The sequence below is a fragment of the Chelonia mydas genome, chromosome 10 (genome assembly GCF_015237465.2).
Source record: "Chelonia mydas isolate rCheMyd1 chromosome 10, rCheMyd1.pri.v2, whole genome shotgun sequence".
Taxonomy (NCBI): domain Eukaryota; kingdom Metazoa; phylum Chordata; order Testudines; family Cheloniidae; genus Chelonia; species Chelonia mydas.
Window position 1 is genome coordinate 9998819 of NC_051250.2, and position 20988 is coordinate 10019806.

The 20988-nt window shown below is 43.4% G+C and overlaps 1 protein-coding gene across 2 annotated transcripts in view; it reads left to right on the forward strand.

Annotated features, from left to right (window-relative positions):
* The first annotated feature begins 10843 nt into the window (after positions 1-10843).
* Positions 10844-20988, forward strand: part of LOC102943719 (cytochrome P450 3A9) — a 39540-nt gene continuing 29395 nt past the window's right edge. Inside the window, exons 1-8 of one of the 2 annotated variants that reach the window (XM_037911379.2) lie at positions 10844-11041; positions 14438-14531; positions 15047-15099; positions 17337-17436; positions 18029-18142; positions 18456-18544; positions 19533-19681; positions 20511-20638. In XM_037911379.2, coding sequence (XP_037767307.1) covers positions 10971-11041; positions 14438-14531; positions 15047-15099; positions 17337-17436; positions 18029-18142; positions 18456-18544; positions 19533-19681; positions 20511-20638 — 798 coding nt within the window. In that variant the 5' untranslated portion in view covers positions 10844-10970. The remainder of the gene's footprint in view (positions 11042-14437; positions 14532-15046; positions 15100-17336; positions 17437-18028; positions 18143-18455; positions 18545-19532; positions 19682-20510; positions 20639-20988) is intronic. The other variant, XM_043523777.1, reaches the window with a different exon arrangement.

The following is a 20988-nucleotide window of genomic DNA, read 5'->3' on the forward strand; positions in this document are numbered from 1 at the left end:
ACTGTTTTGGAGCTGTATGATTTTTCGTTTCTTATAATGTGTCGAGTAGACATTTCCATCTTTTCTGACATCTCTATTTTCGGAATCCTTTGGCATGTTCAGCCAATAGCTATTTTATCTTTTCCCCCTTGCCCCATATGATTTTGTAATACTGTTGACCATTCTGGTTACCAATTAAATATTAAAAAAAGAAATAGGCTTCTTAGGCAAATCAGGCTGCAAGGAATGTGCTTACTGATAGAAATGAGATCAGATCAGTCCTTTTGATGTCCAACAGGACACCGTAACTACATAAACTTTGGAGGTTCAAATAAATAAACTCCAGAGACCTCATGAACTGAATCCATGAGGTTAAATGAGTTGCAGTCACTTGTCCAGGTACTCACAAACTCCCTTGAACTTTCAGACTCATCCATAAACTGCAATCACCAAGACACAGCCTTCTTCCTACAATATAGCCATCTTACTATAAATATATGCTATAGAAGGGACTATTATAGGCTATTTGAATAACAATCCACATAGACTGAATCACCTGAACTCCCATAAACTAAACTTATGCAAGGCTAGAGTCCCAAATGAAATTGAATACAAAGAGAGGATCCAATTTAAAGCTACACAGAACTGTAGACACTGAAGCAGCGCTATTTAAAGAAAAGATCAGCCAGGATGTATTAATGTGTGATGGAAAATGCCTTGAAATAACCCTGTACACATTACCTATACATGGGGGCAGTCCTAGGTAGCTGACCAGGAAGGAGTTGGAGGCAGGGAATAAACACATGCACCTACCTAGTCTGTTGTGATGGTGACACACAATATAAAACCTGTACTACTGAGCATAGCACTTACTACCATACTCAGTCCCACTGACTTCAGTGAGATGATGCTTGGCTGTAGGTGGTTTGCAAGGTTGGGCCCCAAAAGTATATAAGGATGATATACAACTCCAGTGGTGTATTAAGCCATATAGAATCACACATTGCTGGAGAGGGTACAGCATACATGGATCTTCCTTATATATGTGGAGGATATTGTAATGTACTGGCCTTGTGCATACGAGTGAGTGATGTTATCCATTAGTGGCAGGACCACACAGAAGCTATGAGACCTATCCCTGCAACTAGCCAGGTTGTAGAGAGTAGTGCTTCTGAAGTGGCAGGACCACCAGGGTTCTCAGCTTGGCTTTCTTCATGTGCGTGCATATGTTATAAGTAATTATTTTTGTTCTCTAACACATGAATTTGTTAAAAAATGGCCACTGATTGCAAAATTCTGCATAACTAAACCATTGCTATCAGCTAAATTGAACAAAATGGCATAGAATACACCTCTGAACATTCACTTTAAAAACAAACCATACATGCCTTTTCCACTGAGTGGTAAAGAAACATTCCATTACCTGCTGTTAGTTTTGGTGCATGTGTGTGCGTGTGTTTATTTATTTCCCCAAGCAATCCGCTAGAGACTGACATGATTACAATCCCTTATGCAGGTCTGATTTCATCCAGCAGAGGGCAGTGGTTACCCACAGCCATTACATTACAAAAGGCACAAAGGAACTAAAAATATTGGCAAAACTAGATATAAAAGTGATCTGTGACCTAAAATCCCACCTATTACAGGTATTACCAGACTTTTTACTTATTTGTTATTATTATAAAGACTTAAAATCACACAACTCTTACTACCTAGTAGAACTGTGACCGTGATTGAATGGAAATTTAACCTTTCCCCTATGGTTATAGTATGGTGAGCCATACTGTGGGAAACTGGAATTATGGTAGAGAAAATGAATAATAATAATGCATAGTCATTTGTGCCCAGATCCTAGAAGATATTGGTTTATTCATACTCTGAGCAAAATATACATCCCTTTGCATATGAAATTGGGCAATCCCATGCCTAACTATCTGATTTGAACAACTACAGTTGGCACCAACCACCATTTTGAATGATTCAAGTGCACCCACTGTACCAGATTTTAACATACACAAGAAGAGGTTTGCTTTGTGTAATGACAACAAAGCATTTTCATAACCGCTTCCACAGCGGAAATTATGGCCCTGTACACCCAAAAGCAATAGCCATCCGAATAATAGTCTAGCCCTCCGGGCTGGCACCCTCCCTCCATCTGGGAAGGATGATGACACTGCCTGGAAACAATGATTGTAAAATGAAGATCTTGGAATTGGGAAATACTGCTGAGACTTGATCTGGACGTGGTGGTGAATGAGGACAAATGCAGGGATGGATTTTAAGCAGCAGGCCACAACTATATTAAACTTATAGTCCCCAGAAGGGAGGGACACTACCTGTCCTGTCACACCTATTCTCACATATAATGCATTTTAAGTGGTTCCAGCACAGAGGTTTCAGGGCTCCGATCACATAATATATTACTAGGGCCCTACCAAATTCACAGCCATGAAAAACGCGTCACTGACCATCAAATCTGGTCTTCTCCCGTGAAATCTGGTCTTTTGTGCGCTTTCACAATATACTATACAGATTTCACAGGGGAGACCAGCATTTCTCAAATTGGGGGTGTTGACCCAAAAGAGAGTTGTGGGGGTGGGGTCACAAGGTTATTTTAGGGGGGTCACGGTATTGTCCCCTTACTTCTGTGCTGCCTTCAGAGCTGGGCCGCTGGAGAGCAGCAGCTGCTGGCCAGGTGCCCAGCTCTAAAGGCAGCACCCCGCCAGCAGCAGCGCAGAATTAAGGGTGGCAATACCATGCCATGCCACTCTTACATCTGCGCTGCTGCCTGCAGAGCTGAGCAGCCAGAGAGCGGCGGCTGCTGACTGAGGGCCCAGCTCTGCAGGAAGCAGCACAGAAATAAGCGTGGCAACACCACACCAGTCCATCCTTACTTCTGCGCTGCTGCTGGTGGCAGCTCTGCCTGCAGAACTGGGCACCCGGGCAACAGCCGCCGCTCTCCAGCGGCTCAGCTCTAAAGGCAGGGCCGCCATCAGCAGCAGTGCAGAAGTAAGGGCAGCAGTACCACAACCCTCCCCCCGGCCACTATAACTTTGCAACCCCGCCCCCTCAACGCACACACAATTCCTTTTTGGGTCAGGATCCCTACAATTACAACTCCATGAAATTTCAGATTGAAATAGCTGAAATCATGAAATTTACTATTTTTAAAATCCTATGACTGTGAAATTGACCAAAATGTACTCTGAATTTGGTACGGCCCTACCCATAACTCAGGGTAGCCTATTACTGGGACACAGCTTGCTTATCTGAGTCCTACCACCACTACCTCGGTCCACGAAGGCCACAAGGTCTCCCCCTATCTCATGGACACAAGGCCCATCAGCAAAATCCCAGGTCTTTTACTTCCGGGAACTTTTCCTTTTATTCTTTTAACCACACTGGAAACTGGCCACTGGGGTGCCAGTGATTAGTTTTGTTGCACCTCCACCCACACTGCATAGTATCAAAAGTCCCGCCTGCCTGATCCAGTCCCTCACAGTCCAGATGTTGGCTGCTGCTTTTGACAGAGGTATTCCATCTTCCCTGAAAAACTCAGGATGGTTATAATGGATGACCCTATGCTGTACCACAGAACCACCAGTCTCCACGAATATCCTGGGAACCTCACAGTTCACACTCTTCCATGCCTTGTTCACATAATCTGGTTCTGTGGCTGCCAAGAAAACCTGCCTTGTGAGCATTTTTTACTTGACAAACCTAACATATGACCACAGTTGCTTAATCAACCTAACATCCCTGTTGGTGATCTCATCTATTTTTCATTTGTGCAGGATATTTCCTGTTGCTCATTTCTGAGAGAGTGCCTTGTATTTTATTGCATCATACATTAAGTGTTCAGATGCAGAGATAGCAGAAGACAAATTCTTTCTTTTACTTACTCTCAGTTAATTCTATTAGGCTAAATTGGGAGACTCTGAAACACTCATTTGTACTGGATTGGGCAGCAAAATGTGCTCCTGACAATTACTGAATTATCCAGAGAATGGTATGGTTTAAAGAATGAGAAAGAATATAATTACATATTTTAAGGAGATGAAAAAAGGTTGGTAAGCTTCAGAGTTATGACTTTAACTGGCAAAACATCTGACAAATGTCCTACTTTCTACATAGCTCCAAAGCTCAGGATGTGACCCTTAGCGTCCAGGGGAATTCATTACATTTTGCTGCATATTCAGGGAGGATTTAAAACCCAAGGAAGTATGCCTGAATGGGAGTACTGGCGTTATCTACAGCTAGGAGGTCATATATTATCATTAAAGACCCTCAGATATACAGCAACTTGACTTCCCTTTGTGTCCAGAAACAGTATATTTTTATCACGTAAACCAAAATTTAGTCTTCATTTTGAAATATTTTACCATGGCTCACCAAAACTTTGCGGAGGCCAGGGGAAAATCAATTGTTCCTCCTCCCAACCATCAGCATTTGCCTATGAAGCATCTGAACCCCATATTATGGCTTGGCTGGAGAGAACCAATTAAGTTGGGGAAGATAGTGGAGCATATGGAAGCAATTTAACACATATACAAATTAGCATATAAAAAGTTAATTGGGAATTGGGGTGCTTTCAGGACAGTTTAATGTGTTATTTTTCTTTTCTGAAAGACGCTATCACATTAGCCTGAGCAGCTTAAAGATATTAGTGGTGGGAAGGCAGCTCAATTCTCTCCAGAATTTGTTGTAAAGTATGGCTTTTAAAAGCACTTCAGACTTGGGCTTGGACAGGATACAAACCTGCTTGGAAATGTCTGTTAAGAGAAGGTTTCAGAGTAGCAGCCGTGTTAGTCTGTATCCACAAAAAGAAAAGGAGCACTTGTGGCACCTTAGAGACTAACAAATTTATTTGAGAATAAGCTTTCATGAGCTACAGTGAGCTGTAGCTCACGAAAGCTTATGCTCAAATAAATTTGTTAGTCTCTAAGGTGCCACAAGTACTCCTTTTCTTGTTAAGAGAGGGGTGTGTCAAAATGATCAATGGTGTGGAAAGTTCCAGGATAACGACCGACCGACCGACCTGCAGTGGCTGAACAGAATGAAAGGGCAGTCTGTGGGAATGAGGGGAGAAATGGGAAACTCAGAAGCAGTGAGAATTTCAGTTTGGTCTCTCATTTTTGGAACATAAATCACTGAGTTTCTGCACTGTAAACACTGGAGTCCAGTGTCTGAAAACAAGAAATCCCAGAGCGTCCCTCTCATGGGAGAACTCTACACCTCAGGGACCAAAATGGTGACTCTCAGTCCTCCACTAACCTGAGGCAAGTGTCTTATCATGAATGCACAAAGAAGCCCAGGATCACTGTCTCTCTGCCAATGAAATAAGGCAAAAGGGACCAGATTGTCTGGCCAGTTATTAGGCTGGGGGAAGGGGCAGAGTGTACTTTCCTTGTAGTTCTCCTCCCACCCTGACACACACACACTTTCCATGGTAAGCAGTCATATTTTCACAACACTTACTCTCCCAGTCTCTGCCTTTGTGGTGCCCCATCTGTGTGATTGGGGAACTTTGGCTGGGCAGGAAGGCCAGGACAGTTGTTTCATCGGCGTGCACACATGTGCTGCAGAAAAACCAGGAGGGAGCTAACATGGCCTGACATTACAATAACTCTCCCATATCCCCTTCTACATTGAGGGGCCCCCTTTAAGGGTGTTTCCAAGAGGCAGCAGCAATGGGGGAGGTAAGCCCTGACAGTGAGGCTCCAAAGGAAGCTCAATGCCAGGGAACTGAACCAGGAGTTGGGACACAAAGCCTGTGAATGATGGGCCCTGGAGTCAAGTGAATCCCAGGGAGCCCCTACTCATGGAGTTCTCTGCTACACAGATGTCCTCCCCAGTGCATTTCTACAGTAGGGGTGATCTGCCCTAAGTCTGGATGTGAGAAAAGTTTTTATCTTTTGCCGTTCTCTTATATGCCCCATCTCCTTTTACTGTTTGCATAAGATAGGACTGTGTGTTTAGCTACTCAGCTTTTTTCTTAAGTTATCGTGACTAAAGGATATATCTGTAAAAGTTAAAGGGACTCTGACCTTTCCTTTGGACTCACTTTATCATATCTTAAAAACAATGTAAGCCCCCATGGAAAGGCTATAATTCTGTAGTAATTAAGGCTGGTCAAATTTTTTCAATCAAAAAATTTTCCCACTGAAAAATGGTGTTTTATTGAAAATAAATTTTTTCTTCCCAGAAAATATCACTTGCCTTTTTTTTCAGTGAGGAAATTTTGAAACAAAACATTTTCTGTTTCATAGTAAATCAAAAGTTTTGCTTTATTTCAGTTTTGGAAAACTGAAAATTATAAATTTTCAAAATGTTTTTTCCCTTCTCCTTCCTTTTCCCTTTCTTACTGAATGCAACAGAAAGAATGATGTCCAGGGCTTTATGAGTTCTCTTTTTAACTTGTCCCATGCTGCAAGTTTCAAAATTTCTACAACTCTGGAAATGAAAGAGCGGACAAAGAAAAAACAAAACATGGTAATTTTGCCACTCTAACATTTCAGAAGTTGAGGAAGTTTTGAGGCGTTACAGAGTAGAAAAAGGAAAAAGTGTGGGAGTGTGGAGGAAAAAGTTTAAACATTATTCATTTCATTGCACTCAGTGGCAAAGCAGAAAAAAAAGAACAGGACTGTAAGAGAGGGAAAATGAAAATTTGCAAACTTCAGAAAATTTGAAATTCCAAAATTTCTGAAATTTTGAGATTTCAAAATTCAAAATGTTTTGAAAAATAGTTGATGAAAATTTAGAAAACAAAACAAAAAATTGTTCTGCCCCAAACCCTGCAAAATGGAAACAAATGGAACACTTCAGATTTTCCCACACAATGGATTTTTCCCATTTTTTGAACATCTCTAATACTACTGTTTTCCCTAAATGCAGTGAAAAAAACTCAAATTGTATCTTTGGGTTGTTTATTCATTAGCATTTCTATAACATCCTTCAAATTCTTTCTAAGCATTAATAAAACTTCACAACACTCTTGTGTAGATAAAAATGATTATCCCCTTTTTAAGTTCTGTCCATACAGCAGTGGTTTACCATGCTTATAGGTGGGCAGTGAGTTGGCTAAAATCACAGATTGTGTCCACACAGCACACTTAATAATCAGTGTATCCTATCCCCCCATACTAGCTGCATAGTCTGATACCTGGTTCAGTTTCTGTAATGGATTAGGTACTTGGTAGTTTTGTTTTGTTGACTGGCACCCTCTAACCATCCAGCTGTAACAGATCAATCTCGTCTCCCTCCACCCATAACTCTGTCCTGTTAGACATTCCACAGTGCACTTTCCCCTGTGATGAGAATGCCACTCTGCGTGCCTGACCTGTGGCATCCCTATCTCCCATGTAAAATCAGAGACAGTCAACTTCCCTGGCTACATTGCCCAGTAAGTGCCCGGGGTTTAAAATGCCTGTGACTTGCTTTGCTGGAAAGAGCTCTCACACCACTGCCTGAATAGCTGAACTTTGCAAACCGCAGAACAAAGGAATCTACTTCTCTACCATTCAGAAGCTGAGATAATATGCCTAGGGAGACCAGGCCTTGCTCGCTCTCTGGAATCAGGAGAACATCCAGGCTGATCCACATTGAGTCAAATGCAGGAGGCTGTTGACAGGCACACAAAGAGAAAAGCACCCCTCACAATTTTGTGTGTGTGTAAAGTTATGTCCCTAAGTGGATGAATCAGGGAACTGGAGGTGGGTGACTGAATCATTCATCTCTAGGTCACTGACTTTCATTTGGCCCAGATCAATATGACCAGAAGTTACTATCTATCAGCTGTTTCAAGGCCAGTTTGAAACAAGTCAATAGACACAGTCCAGTTGGTCTTGTGCCCCCAGTGCATAACCAATACTCGGGGTTGGCACTGTCAGTCTTGTTGGTGGTCCCAGTAGTGAGGCCAAGACCCCAACGAGCATGGAGTCTGAACTGCTCTTACCCCTACAAGATGGTCAGATCTGAGTGGGGAGTGGGGACTGAGGGAGTGGTAAAGCTAACAGCACTTTTGTTCTGTGGATAAACAACATCTCTTGCTTTCTGATATGGCAACTCTGGCACCTTTAGTCAGCACTAAATTCACTGCAAGGAAATGACAAATTTTGCAAGGGGAGAAACAGAGGAAAATAATTATTGTTATAGAATCCTAGCTGATAGGCTTGGAAAAGGCCTCTTAGAGATCAAGCAGTGTAACCTGCATCAAGGAACCAACATCAACTTGCCACAAGCTTATCTAACCTTGTCAAAAACTTGTCTACCCATGTCACACTTTTAAGGAGATTGCTGTTATTAGACACTAATCTGTGATTGATTGGTATCTGGAGGTTAGAGCAGAGGCTGGGAGAAGGTGAGGAGAAATACAGATTCTCTTGAGATAAGGTCAGACCCTGCCACTCATGCTGCTCTCTGATGTTATCCAGACATCAATCTACACATCAGCAACCACAGCAATGTCCTTGGAGACACCCAGGCATTTAATGCTCCTAATACTTACAAGTTAGACTGCAGTGGAATTCAGTAAGGGACCTTTTAAAGGCAACATGTCAATATTAAGGAAGTGTGTTCACTTTAAAGTCTTATTCTTAGTACAGCCCTAAATAATAACATAGGACCCACCTACCTGAAGGACACATCCTGCTGCCCTACCTATTGTTCTGACAACTAACTGCATTAGAACTGCCCACCTTAATAATCTTCTTACACCATGTGCCTGTGTCTCTGGAAAGCTATTCCCATTCCATAAGCACCCGAATATATTTGTGCCATCCTTCAGGGAAATACTTACAACATATCTGTTTTTAGTTTTGGTTTCATGGTTTTTGTGTTGGGTTGTTATGAGGAGAGGGCTGTTGGCTGGTTCCTGGGTACAGGTGAGACTTTTTGGAAGTTATGGTACCCTTACACAATCTCTGCTCACAGGTCCCAGAATAACAGGATGTTTCTGCTAAAATGATCAGTGACCAAAGAGTGTAGACTATTCTAAAATGTAGGCTTTAAAATTGTTAGCCCCCTACTGAGATAAATGGGGCAATTCAGATTTCTCTTAGAGCTTCTGTCTGAGATGATCTACAGATGAAAGCAGACAGTATTGTATTGGGTTGTGGTAGATACATTTTCTTCAGAGCTGTTAGGACTAGAAACATAATTGTTTAAAAACAAAATCTTAAATTCTACAGAAGCTGATTGGGCCACTAGAGAAGGGATGCTACCATATACTGCACAATATCCATTCTTACTCCTGCTCAATACAACTCTCATGCCTTCACTTGGGATCACTCTGTGACACTGCACCCCATATTCTTCACAGTGATATTATGATGATATGATTATAGCATAATCATGATGCATTTTATACAAGATAAGTCATGTGAGGTGTCACTGGAAAAGTTATAATTTTCTGAATATGATTATCCTCTTTGTATGTACATATCACTTTTGTATCTGAAGTTATGAATATTGACTATGTATCTGTATTTCAAATATAGTTACACCTGGGTGATGCCCACTAGGCAAGATGCTTTCAGTCTAGACAGTGGGTGGGGAAGGGCCTATTCAGGGTAATGGGTCATTAGGAAAAACAATAGGCCTTAGGAGAAGCTTATCCCCAACCTGGTGAGCCCTCTTGAGAATGCTACATACAGCCTGTAAGTAACGGCTGCTATGACTCTACAAGAACATATGACCAGGTCACATGATTCTGAACTCCATCTTGGGATGTCAGTATTTTTCCATAAATCGGTCTGGGAACCAAGTTTTGAAACAAAGGGTTCCTGCCATATGCTAAAGCTAAATAAGGCAGGGAGTGACATCATCTGAGGTTCTTCACTCCCCACACAAGAAGACTCCTGGAAACACCTGAGGAACAAAGACTGAACCGGGGGAAGTGCTAAAGGGATTTTTAGCTGGTGAATGAAACACCTGGGGATTCCAAGCTGTAAAGCAAGTGCAGCTTGCCCCTTAAGAATCTGCAGCCTGCTTGTCTCATTTCTCAGGGTGAGAATCTGGTAATTCATATCCAATCTATTTAGTATATTAAGCTGAGTTTGCATTTTTTGTTTATTTGCTAGGTAATCTGCTTTGATCTGTTTGCTATCACTTATAATCACTTAAAATCTATCTTTTGTAGTTAATAAACTTGTTTTTGTTTTAATCTAAACCAGTGAGCTTTGATTGGAGTGTTTGGGGAAAATCTCTGCTTAGTTACCACAAGTGTGCATTGTTCTCTTCACATTGAGGGAGAGGCGGACCGGGTATTAAACCCATATACTGGCCAGATTTGACCAGGGCAGGACGGTACTGCTCTGGGGTCCTAGGCTGGGAAGCTGGTGGTTAGAGAGCCTGTGCGTAACTGCATCTGGGTGTGTCCCTACCTGTGTGAATGCTTGTGAAAGTGCAGGCTGGAGGGCTTTGCAGCTTGTCACAGCAGTACAGTGTGAAAGGGAGCCCAGACCGGTGGGTCAGAGGGCTCAGTGGTACCCCAGTTCCAGGTGGCAGCCCCGGGGAGAACACGTCACACTCTCTATATTGGTATGTTGTCTTTTTATTGTCACTTTGACATTATTTATTTCTGTTTAGGAGCCCATTGGGTGATTACTCATTAAAACTAAATATTACACAGGAGGAACTTTATCAAGAGAAAACTGGAATAGCTGACTGTGTGTATATTAAAGAACTTGTACTGAGGATCTTTGTGTTCCTAGAGATTACATTATATCTTTTGTCATGAGCTATTAAAGGTAACATTACCTGTCTAGATTGGCATTTTCACTATCTTTGGCATTCACTCCACCCTTTTGATTACATAAAGGACCAGCTCAAGTTTCATTTGGTCACTGAGCCAAGTGATTAGAGACAAACAGATAAAAAGTTGCGACACTGTTCTTTCCCTAGTCCCAAGACTGATCAGAGCAGAGAGAGGGAAAAACACAACAACTGAGAAGTTAGACAGAGAACAAGAAACTGAGAGGTACAGAGCTAAAATGAACCTTCTCCCTAGCTTTTCCATTGAGACCTGGGCTCTCCTGATTGCACTGCTATTTCTCCTGATACTGTAAGTATAATTCTACACTTTGCTTTTCTACTTATGCTGTTTTCAAATTCCTGAAGGAGAGCCACTGTTAATTTAAATGTTACTGGTCTTTTCACAGAAGCATATAAGTGTAGGGCTGGAAGGGACCTCAAGAGGTCATCTAGTTCAGTCCCCTGCACTCAAGACAGGACTAAGTAATAACTAGACCATTCCTGACAGGTGTTTGTCTAATCTGCTCTTAAAAACCTCTAATGCAGTGGCCCCCAAACTTTTGAGAGTTATGCCCTGTCTGCGCCCTTCCCAGGGCCAGGAGCAGTGCTGCAGCTCCGGGGGAGTCGGGGGAAGGGATGTGGCCAGGGGTAAAAGGGCCAAGGTTGGGGGCTGCAGCTGGGGGTGGGTCTGGGGCCATGTCTGGGGCCAGGGCCAGAGATGGGGCCAGGGGCTGAGGCTGGGTGTGGGAGCAGAGCTGCAGCTGGGCCGCAGTGGGGGCTGGCAGTCAGGCCTACACCCTGGGCTGTCAACAGCTCCACTCCTGCTCCCACCCTCAGCCTTGGCCCCAGGCCAAGAATGGAGCCAGGGCCAAGGGCTGAGGCTGGGGTGGGGCCAGGAGCGGAGCCGTGCCGAGGCTGGGAACAGGGTCAGGCACGGGGTTGGGAGCTAGCACCACAACTGGGGGTGGGGCTGGAGCAGAGCTGGGGATGGGACAGAGCTGAATGGCGTTCCCTCCCCACCTCCCATGGGGGCTGGCCCAATCTGCCGCATCCCCCGAATGTTCCTCCATACCCTGCTAGGGCAGGGTGCGGAGTCATGTGCTGCCCTCCCCCCAAGGAGCTGCAGGGGCATGTTGGCCCCTTCCGGGAGTGGTGTGGAGCTGAGGTAGGCAGGGAGCCTGCCTTAGCGGCAGCCACGCCACACCACCAACTGGGAGCCACCAGCAGTAAGTGCTGCCCAGCGGGAGGCCACACCTCAGCCCTGAGCCCCCTCCCAGAGCCAGCACCCCAAACAAGCCCTGAGCCCCCTCCCAGAGCCAGTACCCCATACCCCCTCCTGCACCCCAAGCCCCAGCCCTGTCCCTCTCCCAGAGCCAGCACCCTGTACCCTCTCCTGCACCCCCTCAACACTCTTCCCCAGCCCGGAGCCCCCTCCTGCACCCAAACTCCCTCCCAGAGCTTGCACCCCTCACACGCTCCTGCACCCCAACTCCCTGTCCCAGACTCAGCCCAGAGCCCCCTCCCACACTGCAAATCCCTTGGCTCCAGCCCAGAGCGCACACCCCCTCCTGAACCCCAACCCTTTACCCCAGCCTGGTGAAAGTGAGTGAGGGTGGGGGAGAGTGAGTGGCGGAGAGAGTGGGAGATGGAGTGAGTGGGGTGGGGCTTTAGGGAAGGGGCGGGGCCTTGGGGAAGGGATAGGGTAGATCCTGGGTTGCCCTTAAATTCAAAAAGTGATCTTGGGTGTAAAAGGGCTGGAGACCATTGATCTAGGCTATATTTCCCTAGTTCGTTTATGAGGAGGTCATGCGGAACAGTATCAAAAGCCTTATTAAAGTCAAGATATACCCCAATCTACTGCTTCCCCCCATCCACAAAGCTTGTTACCCTGTCAAAAAAAGCTATTAGGTTGAAATATTAGGATATGGAATCTTTGAAAACAAAAATTCTATATCCAGAGGATCCCCAGCCCCTGAAATTCTGCATGGTCTCTCTGGTTAGTATATTTCAAGACATCTGGACAAATGGATGGTCCACCCATCCTTAACTCAAGGAGGAGAGATTTGGCATATTCTCATGAATTGTTAGGATCTGGTTACTAAAACAAATTAACACCAAACCCTTGGGATTATTAATTATTTATTTAGCAGTAGCTGCCAGAGGGCCCGGCTAGGTTTGGGGCCCATTGTGTTAGGTGCGACGCAAACATGTAGTAAGAGATGGTCCTTGATGATCTTACAGTCTAAAGGTTGCCCTACAGAGAGGATATGCAGTACATGGCACGAGCTCATGCTATTATACATACACGCTCTGCAAGATCAGTGGAAAGACAAGGCAAGAAAACAGCATCCATGAGAGCAATTTGGAGGGTGGGAGTGGACAGCAAGCTAGTGACATGCCCTGAAAAAAAGGCCCACATTTCCTTTCTTACAGGCCCGTGCTAAGCCCACTAGGCAATGCTAAACCCCAGAGATCGCTGTAGTACAGTGGTGAGCAAGTATTCCCTGTAGATACAGGCACACTTGGACCAGATTCATCCAAACTGGCAAATGCTCTGGCAAGAGTTCCCCACATGCAAACTGAGGATAATGATGTTTCCTTTTTCCTCACTCTTTGTCTGTCTTGGCTGTCTGGACTGTAAGCTCTTGAGGACAAAGACTGTCATACAGTGTGTTTGTAGAGCACCTATCACAATGGGACTGATCTCAGCGGGGGTTTCTAGGCATGACCATCATACAAATACAAACTAGTAATAATAAAGAGAGGTGTAAGTTACAGCTCCCTACCCCAGCATGGCTCCTGGTGTCCCAGGGAGGAGTCACCTGGAAGAAAGGCAGGCTGTATGGCAGCCGTTGTTCTGGGCCAAACAAGACCTTTGATACGGTTTCCTTGACAAACACTGGAGCAATAACATTCATTTAGTGACAAAGCTCTTGCTTGGGAAGCTGGTAACCTCCACCTGAAAACAAACACAGTATTTGAAAAGCTCTTTCAACACAGCCAAAGACAAGCTTCAAAATGCTGCAGCCCAGATCTCATAGAGAAGCAGAGAGCCCTGAGGTAGGAGTAATAACTTTACAACACCAAAAAAGGGTGCTTCAGAGGAGAGAAATCTGCAAAGCTGTCAACAAAATTCAAACAGAAACCCATCAGACTAGGCTCCCCAACACACCACTGCGCTAGCATCGGGCTAAGCACAGGGAGAACAATACATGAAACTCAAGTACAGCCTTCACAAAAGCCCTGCTCAGGACTTAACTTCCAGCTCCATTTTGATTTCTCTGCAAAAACAAAAAAACAAACAAACAAAAAAGGTAAGCTTTGTTCTCTTTTCCTCATTACTTTCTGGCTCCTCTCCATGAGCTGGCAATGAGCCTAGGGAGGCTTCTCTTTTGTATTTTGCCAATGGATCAAAAACCCCGTTTTTACTGGAGCACCTCCTTTATGAGAGGCTTTCTTTTACCTCAGGGCTATCTCTCTGAAGATCTGTGGTGCAGCTGTGAGGTTTATCACAAGCTATACTTATTAAATAGCTTTACAAAGCACAAATTTTTTGGACCACACTTTCCAGCTTCCAGAGTGGGTGCTTCATTCCTGAGCTAATGCAACAGCTTCACTTCCCCTGGATAGGCTTTGAGATCTTTCAGCCCCAACATCACTGCAATTATTGTCCTGAAGCCTTCAGATTCTTCTGTTATTTTTACAGATATGGGATCTGGCCATTTGGTTTTTTCAAGAAATTGGGTATCCCTGGGCCAAAGCCATTGCCTTTCTTTGGAACTGTCTTGGAGTATCGTAAAGTGAGTGTTTGAAGGTTTCTCCTGGCTCCAGAAATATATGTCCTTCATCATACAATAGCTAGATTTGTACACTGCATTGATGAGTTCTCCTGTGTGCTAAGCTCTGCGCTAATGCACAGGGTGCGTAGGACCCAATGCAGGATAACATTTCTGTAATGCAGATTATAGTGTGAAGGGCATGGTGAGCCCCGGGGTGATTGCCTAAAACAGGTGAAGACATGTAGGTGGCTGGTTTGCTGTCACTATTTATTGAATTCCTTGCAAACAGTTTACTTACAGACTCCTTAACCTCAAGCATGATACGCCCCTAGAATAACTAGATCCAGCTATGTTCTTAAAGGATTCTATCCCTCACAAAGACATTAGGAGTCACACAAGTCTCAGGAGCTGCACACAGGAGTGCTTGGCCTGGCTGCTAGTTCTAGATGTTTAGTCCCATGACAGCCCCATTCCCAGCGCCCTCCCTGGAAACCCTGCTTCTTTTCTAATTCCATTTTAACATTCTCTCTCTGCAGGGTTTCTTGGAGTTTGACAGTACATGCTATGAGAAATACGGGAAAATCTGGGGGTGAGTATGTTGACCAACCAATACTGTTTGGTATTCTCCTCACATTATCCTATAGTCGGAATCCAAATTGGAGGGTGAAAAAAACCCACTGGAAGAGGAGATCTCAAAGGCCTGAATCCTGTAACTGGACCCTGTTCTCCATGTGGAACCCCAAAAAGGTTAATGGGGCAGCGCCCAGATGCAAGCATCCATCCACATGGATCTGACTGCAGGATCCATGCCACAGACATGCTACGTACATGTTAATCTGAACTCTCACATGAAAGCTGTTCCATACCAGATGCAGACTGCCAGCTTCTGCTCCCACTGAAGTTAATGGCAAAACTACCATTGACATAAAAGGAAATCTGTAACTTAGAAGTCCAGTTCTCCTGGACTGCAAACTGTAAAGGAAGGTATATGTATTCCAGATACTACACAGATATGCTGTTATTGTACACAGATCCCAGTTCTACCAACTCTGTTTCTGTCTCTAACCCTGACCTGCTGAAGCGTGATACGTTTGCATTACCGCTGCTCTTACTCTACACTGGATATTCCCTACATTTGCCACTGCGGCTATTACTTGGGCTACATGCTCTGGTATCTTCTGCAATCTATCCAACTGGCCCTTATAACATTTTTCCATCCATTCAAAAACCCATATAAATCCACATTTACCTTACGTCTATTATAGGATAATAAATCTTGAAAAATCTGGTCTTAAAACCATGATTTAAAACAAGAATTCAAGCCAATCTACAGGTGTATTTCAGTGCAACCTGCTGAAAAGTTTTAAGTACGTGAATCAAAAGGATGCAACAAATTTACTGCTAACATCATAACAAGTGTATAAGAGTCTGGAAACGTACAGTCCAAAGAGTGAAAGTGAAGGTACCTACTGCCTTTAGGATTCAGTAGCTCTGTGTTCGGTACCTCTCATTGATTTTAGAAGGTGTTTGGCCTTCTACAGGATTGGACCCTTTCTTGAACATTTGTAAAAAAAAAAAAAAAAAAAAAGTGAAGCAATCCTTTTGTTTTCACATTGTGTGATAAGTTACTGTGACATCCTGCTGAACATTATTTGCTTATGATAAACCTTTTGTTACAATTAGAGTTATGCACGACACCACGTGAGGGGCTTGTATCACAGAAAAATTTGTACTATTGATCGTTTGGTTTTGGAAAAGATTTTTCCAGTACAAATCTCTAACAGGAAAAATCCTATTCTAGGTCCAGTGAGAGGGGAGGGATTGATTTGAGAAAAATGGAAAGGAATAAATGTTTTACTTGGGAAAATGAGGAACTGTAGAGAGCTGTCTACATGCATTTGAAGGGCATAAGCACCAAAGAGGGAGAGGAGTTTAGGGCGGCAGACAGAAGTACAACTAGGAGGAAAGGGATGAAATTAAATGAGCATCACCCATTTAAAAATGACAGCTTGGCCTGAAATCTTTTACTTACTAGTGATACCAGTAGCACCCAGATGACTATAAATGAAAGAAAGTCGAGAAAATACAGTATTTCTCTCTGTAGCTTCAGTTTGTTAACTATCTGCGTTTGACAGCACTTTGTATAGAGTCATTTTCACCATTTCCCCTGGATAGTCAGTTCCTCCTATTCTTTGTGTGGGTCTTTAATGCAACTACAAGAAACAGAAAACTGATTTAAAACACAACGGTAGTACTGTAAGCATAACAGGGGGAACTGGGAACGGGTGTAGTACTGCACCTAAAGCTCCATTTAACTTACTGTTTTTGAAGTGACTAAAATATGATGCTGGGTCTCTTTCAGAAAAGATAGAGGTAGGCTGTCTTTTGGGGATATTTATGTGTGTGTGAGAGAGATTTTTCAGACAGGCATAGTCTCTCAGAGGAAACATTCCTGCAGTGGCTGGAAAAGGCAGGAATATATGATGACCTGAAGGCCTTTTCCATCTCTAATTTCTATGATTCTGTATATCTGTATTTCCAGTCAGTGCACTTTGCTATAGAAGCTAATAAAGACTAGGACTTGTAGCTATCAGAGAAACACCAGTTTTTCCACTGAATGCATCCAATGAAGTGAGCTGTAGCTCACGAAAGCTTATGCTCAAATAAATTGGTTAGTCTCTAAGGTGCCACATGTACTCCTTTTCTTTTTGCGAATACAGACGAACATGGCTGCTACTCTGAAACCAGGGAGGAAGGAGCTTTTGTTTAACTCCTGACTTTCACTGACAGTAGTTAATCATGGATTTTTATTTCTTTTCCCCATAGGTTTTATGATGGCAGGCAACCTGTGCTGGCTGTCACAGATCCTACAATAATTAAAACTGTGCTGGTGAAAGAGTGCTTCACCACCTTTACCAACCGGCGGGTAGGCTTGTAATCATTAATATTCATCAGAAAGATACAATAAAGCCATAAGAACATCAAATACTGTAGTTCAACTCTGTAGGGATACACAAGATTTCTTTCGGAGATGCATTCAGAACGAATGTACAGCTGGCATTAATCTAAGTGGCCACTGCATATCCCTAAAGGAACAAGGGAGCAGAGGGACCTCACCTGGAACTGGATCCCCTGGCTCTCAGAGAAAACTGTTTGACTGCACTTTAAAAGCTGCTTAGGTTGCTTATTTTTATTTATTAAATAAAAAAAAAGTACTTAGGACAAAGTCAGCTCTCAGTTACACCAGTATAAATGAGAGCTGAATTTGATTGTGTGTGTGTGCACGCAAGTACATGCGCACCAGTCTGAGTTAGTGTGTGTACATTTGTAGAGGTCTCCCCCAGTGCGTGTAGAGTTGGTGTCTTCTTGTGGGTATATCTGCCTAAGTGTAACCAGTTTGGGGAAGTGTATGTGTGTGTGTACATGGGGCAGGAAAAGGATTGCTTTGTGCACTCTTATGTTTAGTAGAGAAACCCAATAGCTTCTTGACAGCTATAAACTTGCCTTTGTCACCCCAGAATTTAGGTCTAGCGGGAGTGCTAGAGTCGGCTGTCTCTCTGGCTGAGGATGAGAAGTGGAAGAGAATTCGTACAGTGCTCTCTCCAACCTTCACCAGCGGGAAGCTAAAGGAGGTAAAACCCAGAGGACCAGGCACACACTAACCCTCGGGTCAGTGCACAGGTGGCATTCAGGCTGAGATAGTTATAATGGTCTGGTCTCTTAAGTCTGATTCAAATGATTAAACTGGCCTATTTCATTTGTGCCTCCTAATGTAAAAGAAAGAAAGAAAGAAAGGAAAAAGGATTAAAACAAAAAACCCCTGACAGTAGAAACAGATCAAGTCTGTAAGTATTAATGAACCTCCCCTCCGCTTTTCAGAAGCTAGGCTTAACAAAGAAGTAACATTTGGTACGTTTAAGTCATGTCCTGTAATGTGTATTTCAGATGTTTCCCATTATCAAGCAATACGGGGAGGTTTTGGTGAGAAATGTTCAGAAGAAAGCAGAAAAGGATGAACCTGTGGACGTTAAGGAGTGAGTAATTCTTCCAGGAACAGGAACAGCAAATCTTGTTAGCAACTCTTTGGTTCATTCATTACTGGCAATGCAGGTTGTTCTTTGGATAAACCAGACTTCTGAAGTGATGAACAGGACTATCTGAAGGGCTAAAATGAAATTTAAAAGGGAAAATAGAGGTTAAATCTCAAAAAAATCTCCCTGGGGTGAAACCTGTGGAACATTCTCTCAAGGGAACTGGTGGACACCCCAAAGTTTGGCACATTTTAAACTAGAGTGGAAAAAACACTAGAAAATGGAGCGTAGGGAACAACCCTGCACTGGCAAGGAGTTTGAGAGGATGGTCTAACAGACCTTTACTATCTCTAAGGTCTGCGTTTTAATACATAAGGACCGAGACTTGGAGGTCAGACAAAACTTGTTTGTAAAGGTGTGCTTCCATGAAAGTTCTTAGATGGTGAATTCTTTGGGGCAGAGACTGTGTTTTTTTGCCTGCGTTGACCCAGCATGTTTGGGCACTATCGGAATACAAATAATAAATAAATAATATATTATTATTTGATTTTTATTTATTTTTGACAGCTCATTTATTCTACCACTGGAGCACACAGATTTAATATCAGCTGTCAGCAGAACTAGGGCTCCTAGCCTCTTAAAAGGCCACAGCCACTTGACAAGACATTCACAGGCCCTTGAATAGGTCTGATTCCACCAGAGGACACACACATAGGCCAATACATTACATTGTGTAATATCCAGAGCAAGGCTACCAGATTCTAGATTCTGAGAGCTCTAGGTAAAACTTCATGAAACTCTATCCCTTTGCCTTTAGATGTTCTACTTGTGTTGACTACCTTGCCCCCCCTTTACAACATCATAAAGAAAAGTCTCATGAGAGTTTTCTGTTCTTTAAGGAGATGCAATATAGGAAGGGAGGGAAAAGTTGTAATTACCTATTTCAAACATTAACTCCCCTATCTGTGTTCTGTTTTCTGTCTTTTCTCAGCATCTTTGGAGCCTATAGCATGGATGTTGTTACTAGCACTTCCTTCGGTGTGAACATTGACTCCATGAACAACCCCAAAGATCCTTTTGTCAAGGAAATCAAGAAGCTAGTGAAGTTTAACTTTTTTGACCCACTCTTCATTTTGATATGTAAGTTGTCTCTTGCTCACTAAAAATCCCATTTAAGTGTTTCATTTTGAACTGTGACTTCAGCATCAGAATCAGACAAGTGGTCTATCGGTTATACAATACAAGTGGCTATACCTTAGCCTATAAGCCAATGACTAGGCAACTTTACTGCCAAGGATAAAAGTCTCAAGGGTCAACTTAGACAAATTCTGCTCTAATTTATACCCATACAATCCCACGGATGAGAATCATCTGGAGTTATGCAAGTGCTAGTAAGCTCAGAATTTGGTCTATAGGTTGTGGGAAGGATCACAATGCTGTGGGGAAGGTTTGGAGATGTTTGCTGGGACATGAGACGTTAGTGAATATCAGAACGTTGAGGTCAGTCTGAAATGACTGGAAGAATTTCAAAACTTTTAGATTATTTTCATTGTGCTCAATATCGCTGTAGTGTTGCTAGTGCAAACTGGAGGAATGCCCTGCACTCAGAATATGACTCCCCAGTCTCAGTGACAGCGCCTCCAGTCAGACGTGGTGTGACATAGTGGAATGTTCCTTTTGCTTTCATCTACATTTAGGGCTAAATTATATCATTTGTGCCGAAACCTGAGAAGAGGGAGCGTGGAACCCATCTGCCCCACGAGGAACATGGTGGCAGATAGGCCCTCAGTGAGCTCCCCAGTACACAGGAGAAATGATCAAATAGAGCCATCATTTAGATGCAGCCTCATCTTTCTAATAAACATTTTCAGTTGTTCTAATTAATATTTTACCATAGATATCTTAGGTGAAATGGACTTCTGTTCCCTGGACCTTGCTTCAATCACAGTTATTTTTGTCTCCCTTCTAGTTGTATGCCCGTTCCTCATTCCCCTTCTTAAGAAGATGGATGTAAATGTTTTCCCCAAAGATGCCATAGAATTCTTCACAAAGTCGATCGCCAGAATGAAGGAGGACCGTGAAAAAGAGGCCAAAGGGGTTAGCAGGACTCTCCCAGTCATGATGCCAGAGAACATTCTCTATTCAATTAGCCCAAGTGAAACACACTTACTTGCTTGAGTTAGAGTCCAGCAAAGGACCACAATAGTGTGTGATATCTCAGGCTATATCAGGGTAACAGCCATGCAAACTGGATTGCAGTTTGGGTGTGCAAAGATTATGATTTACAGAAAACTACCCGTAGGAGTAGACTTGGAGAGCTGGAGCAGACAGAGGGAGAGACTCCACTGAGCAAGCAGTAGAGCTGTGCATCAATACACAGTGCAGTGTCACTGATATTGTGGTATTCAGGAGCACAGTCCCCAAAAGATGCGGTCTTCACTCTCCAA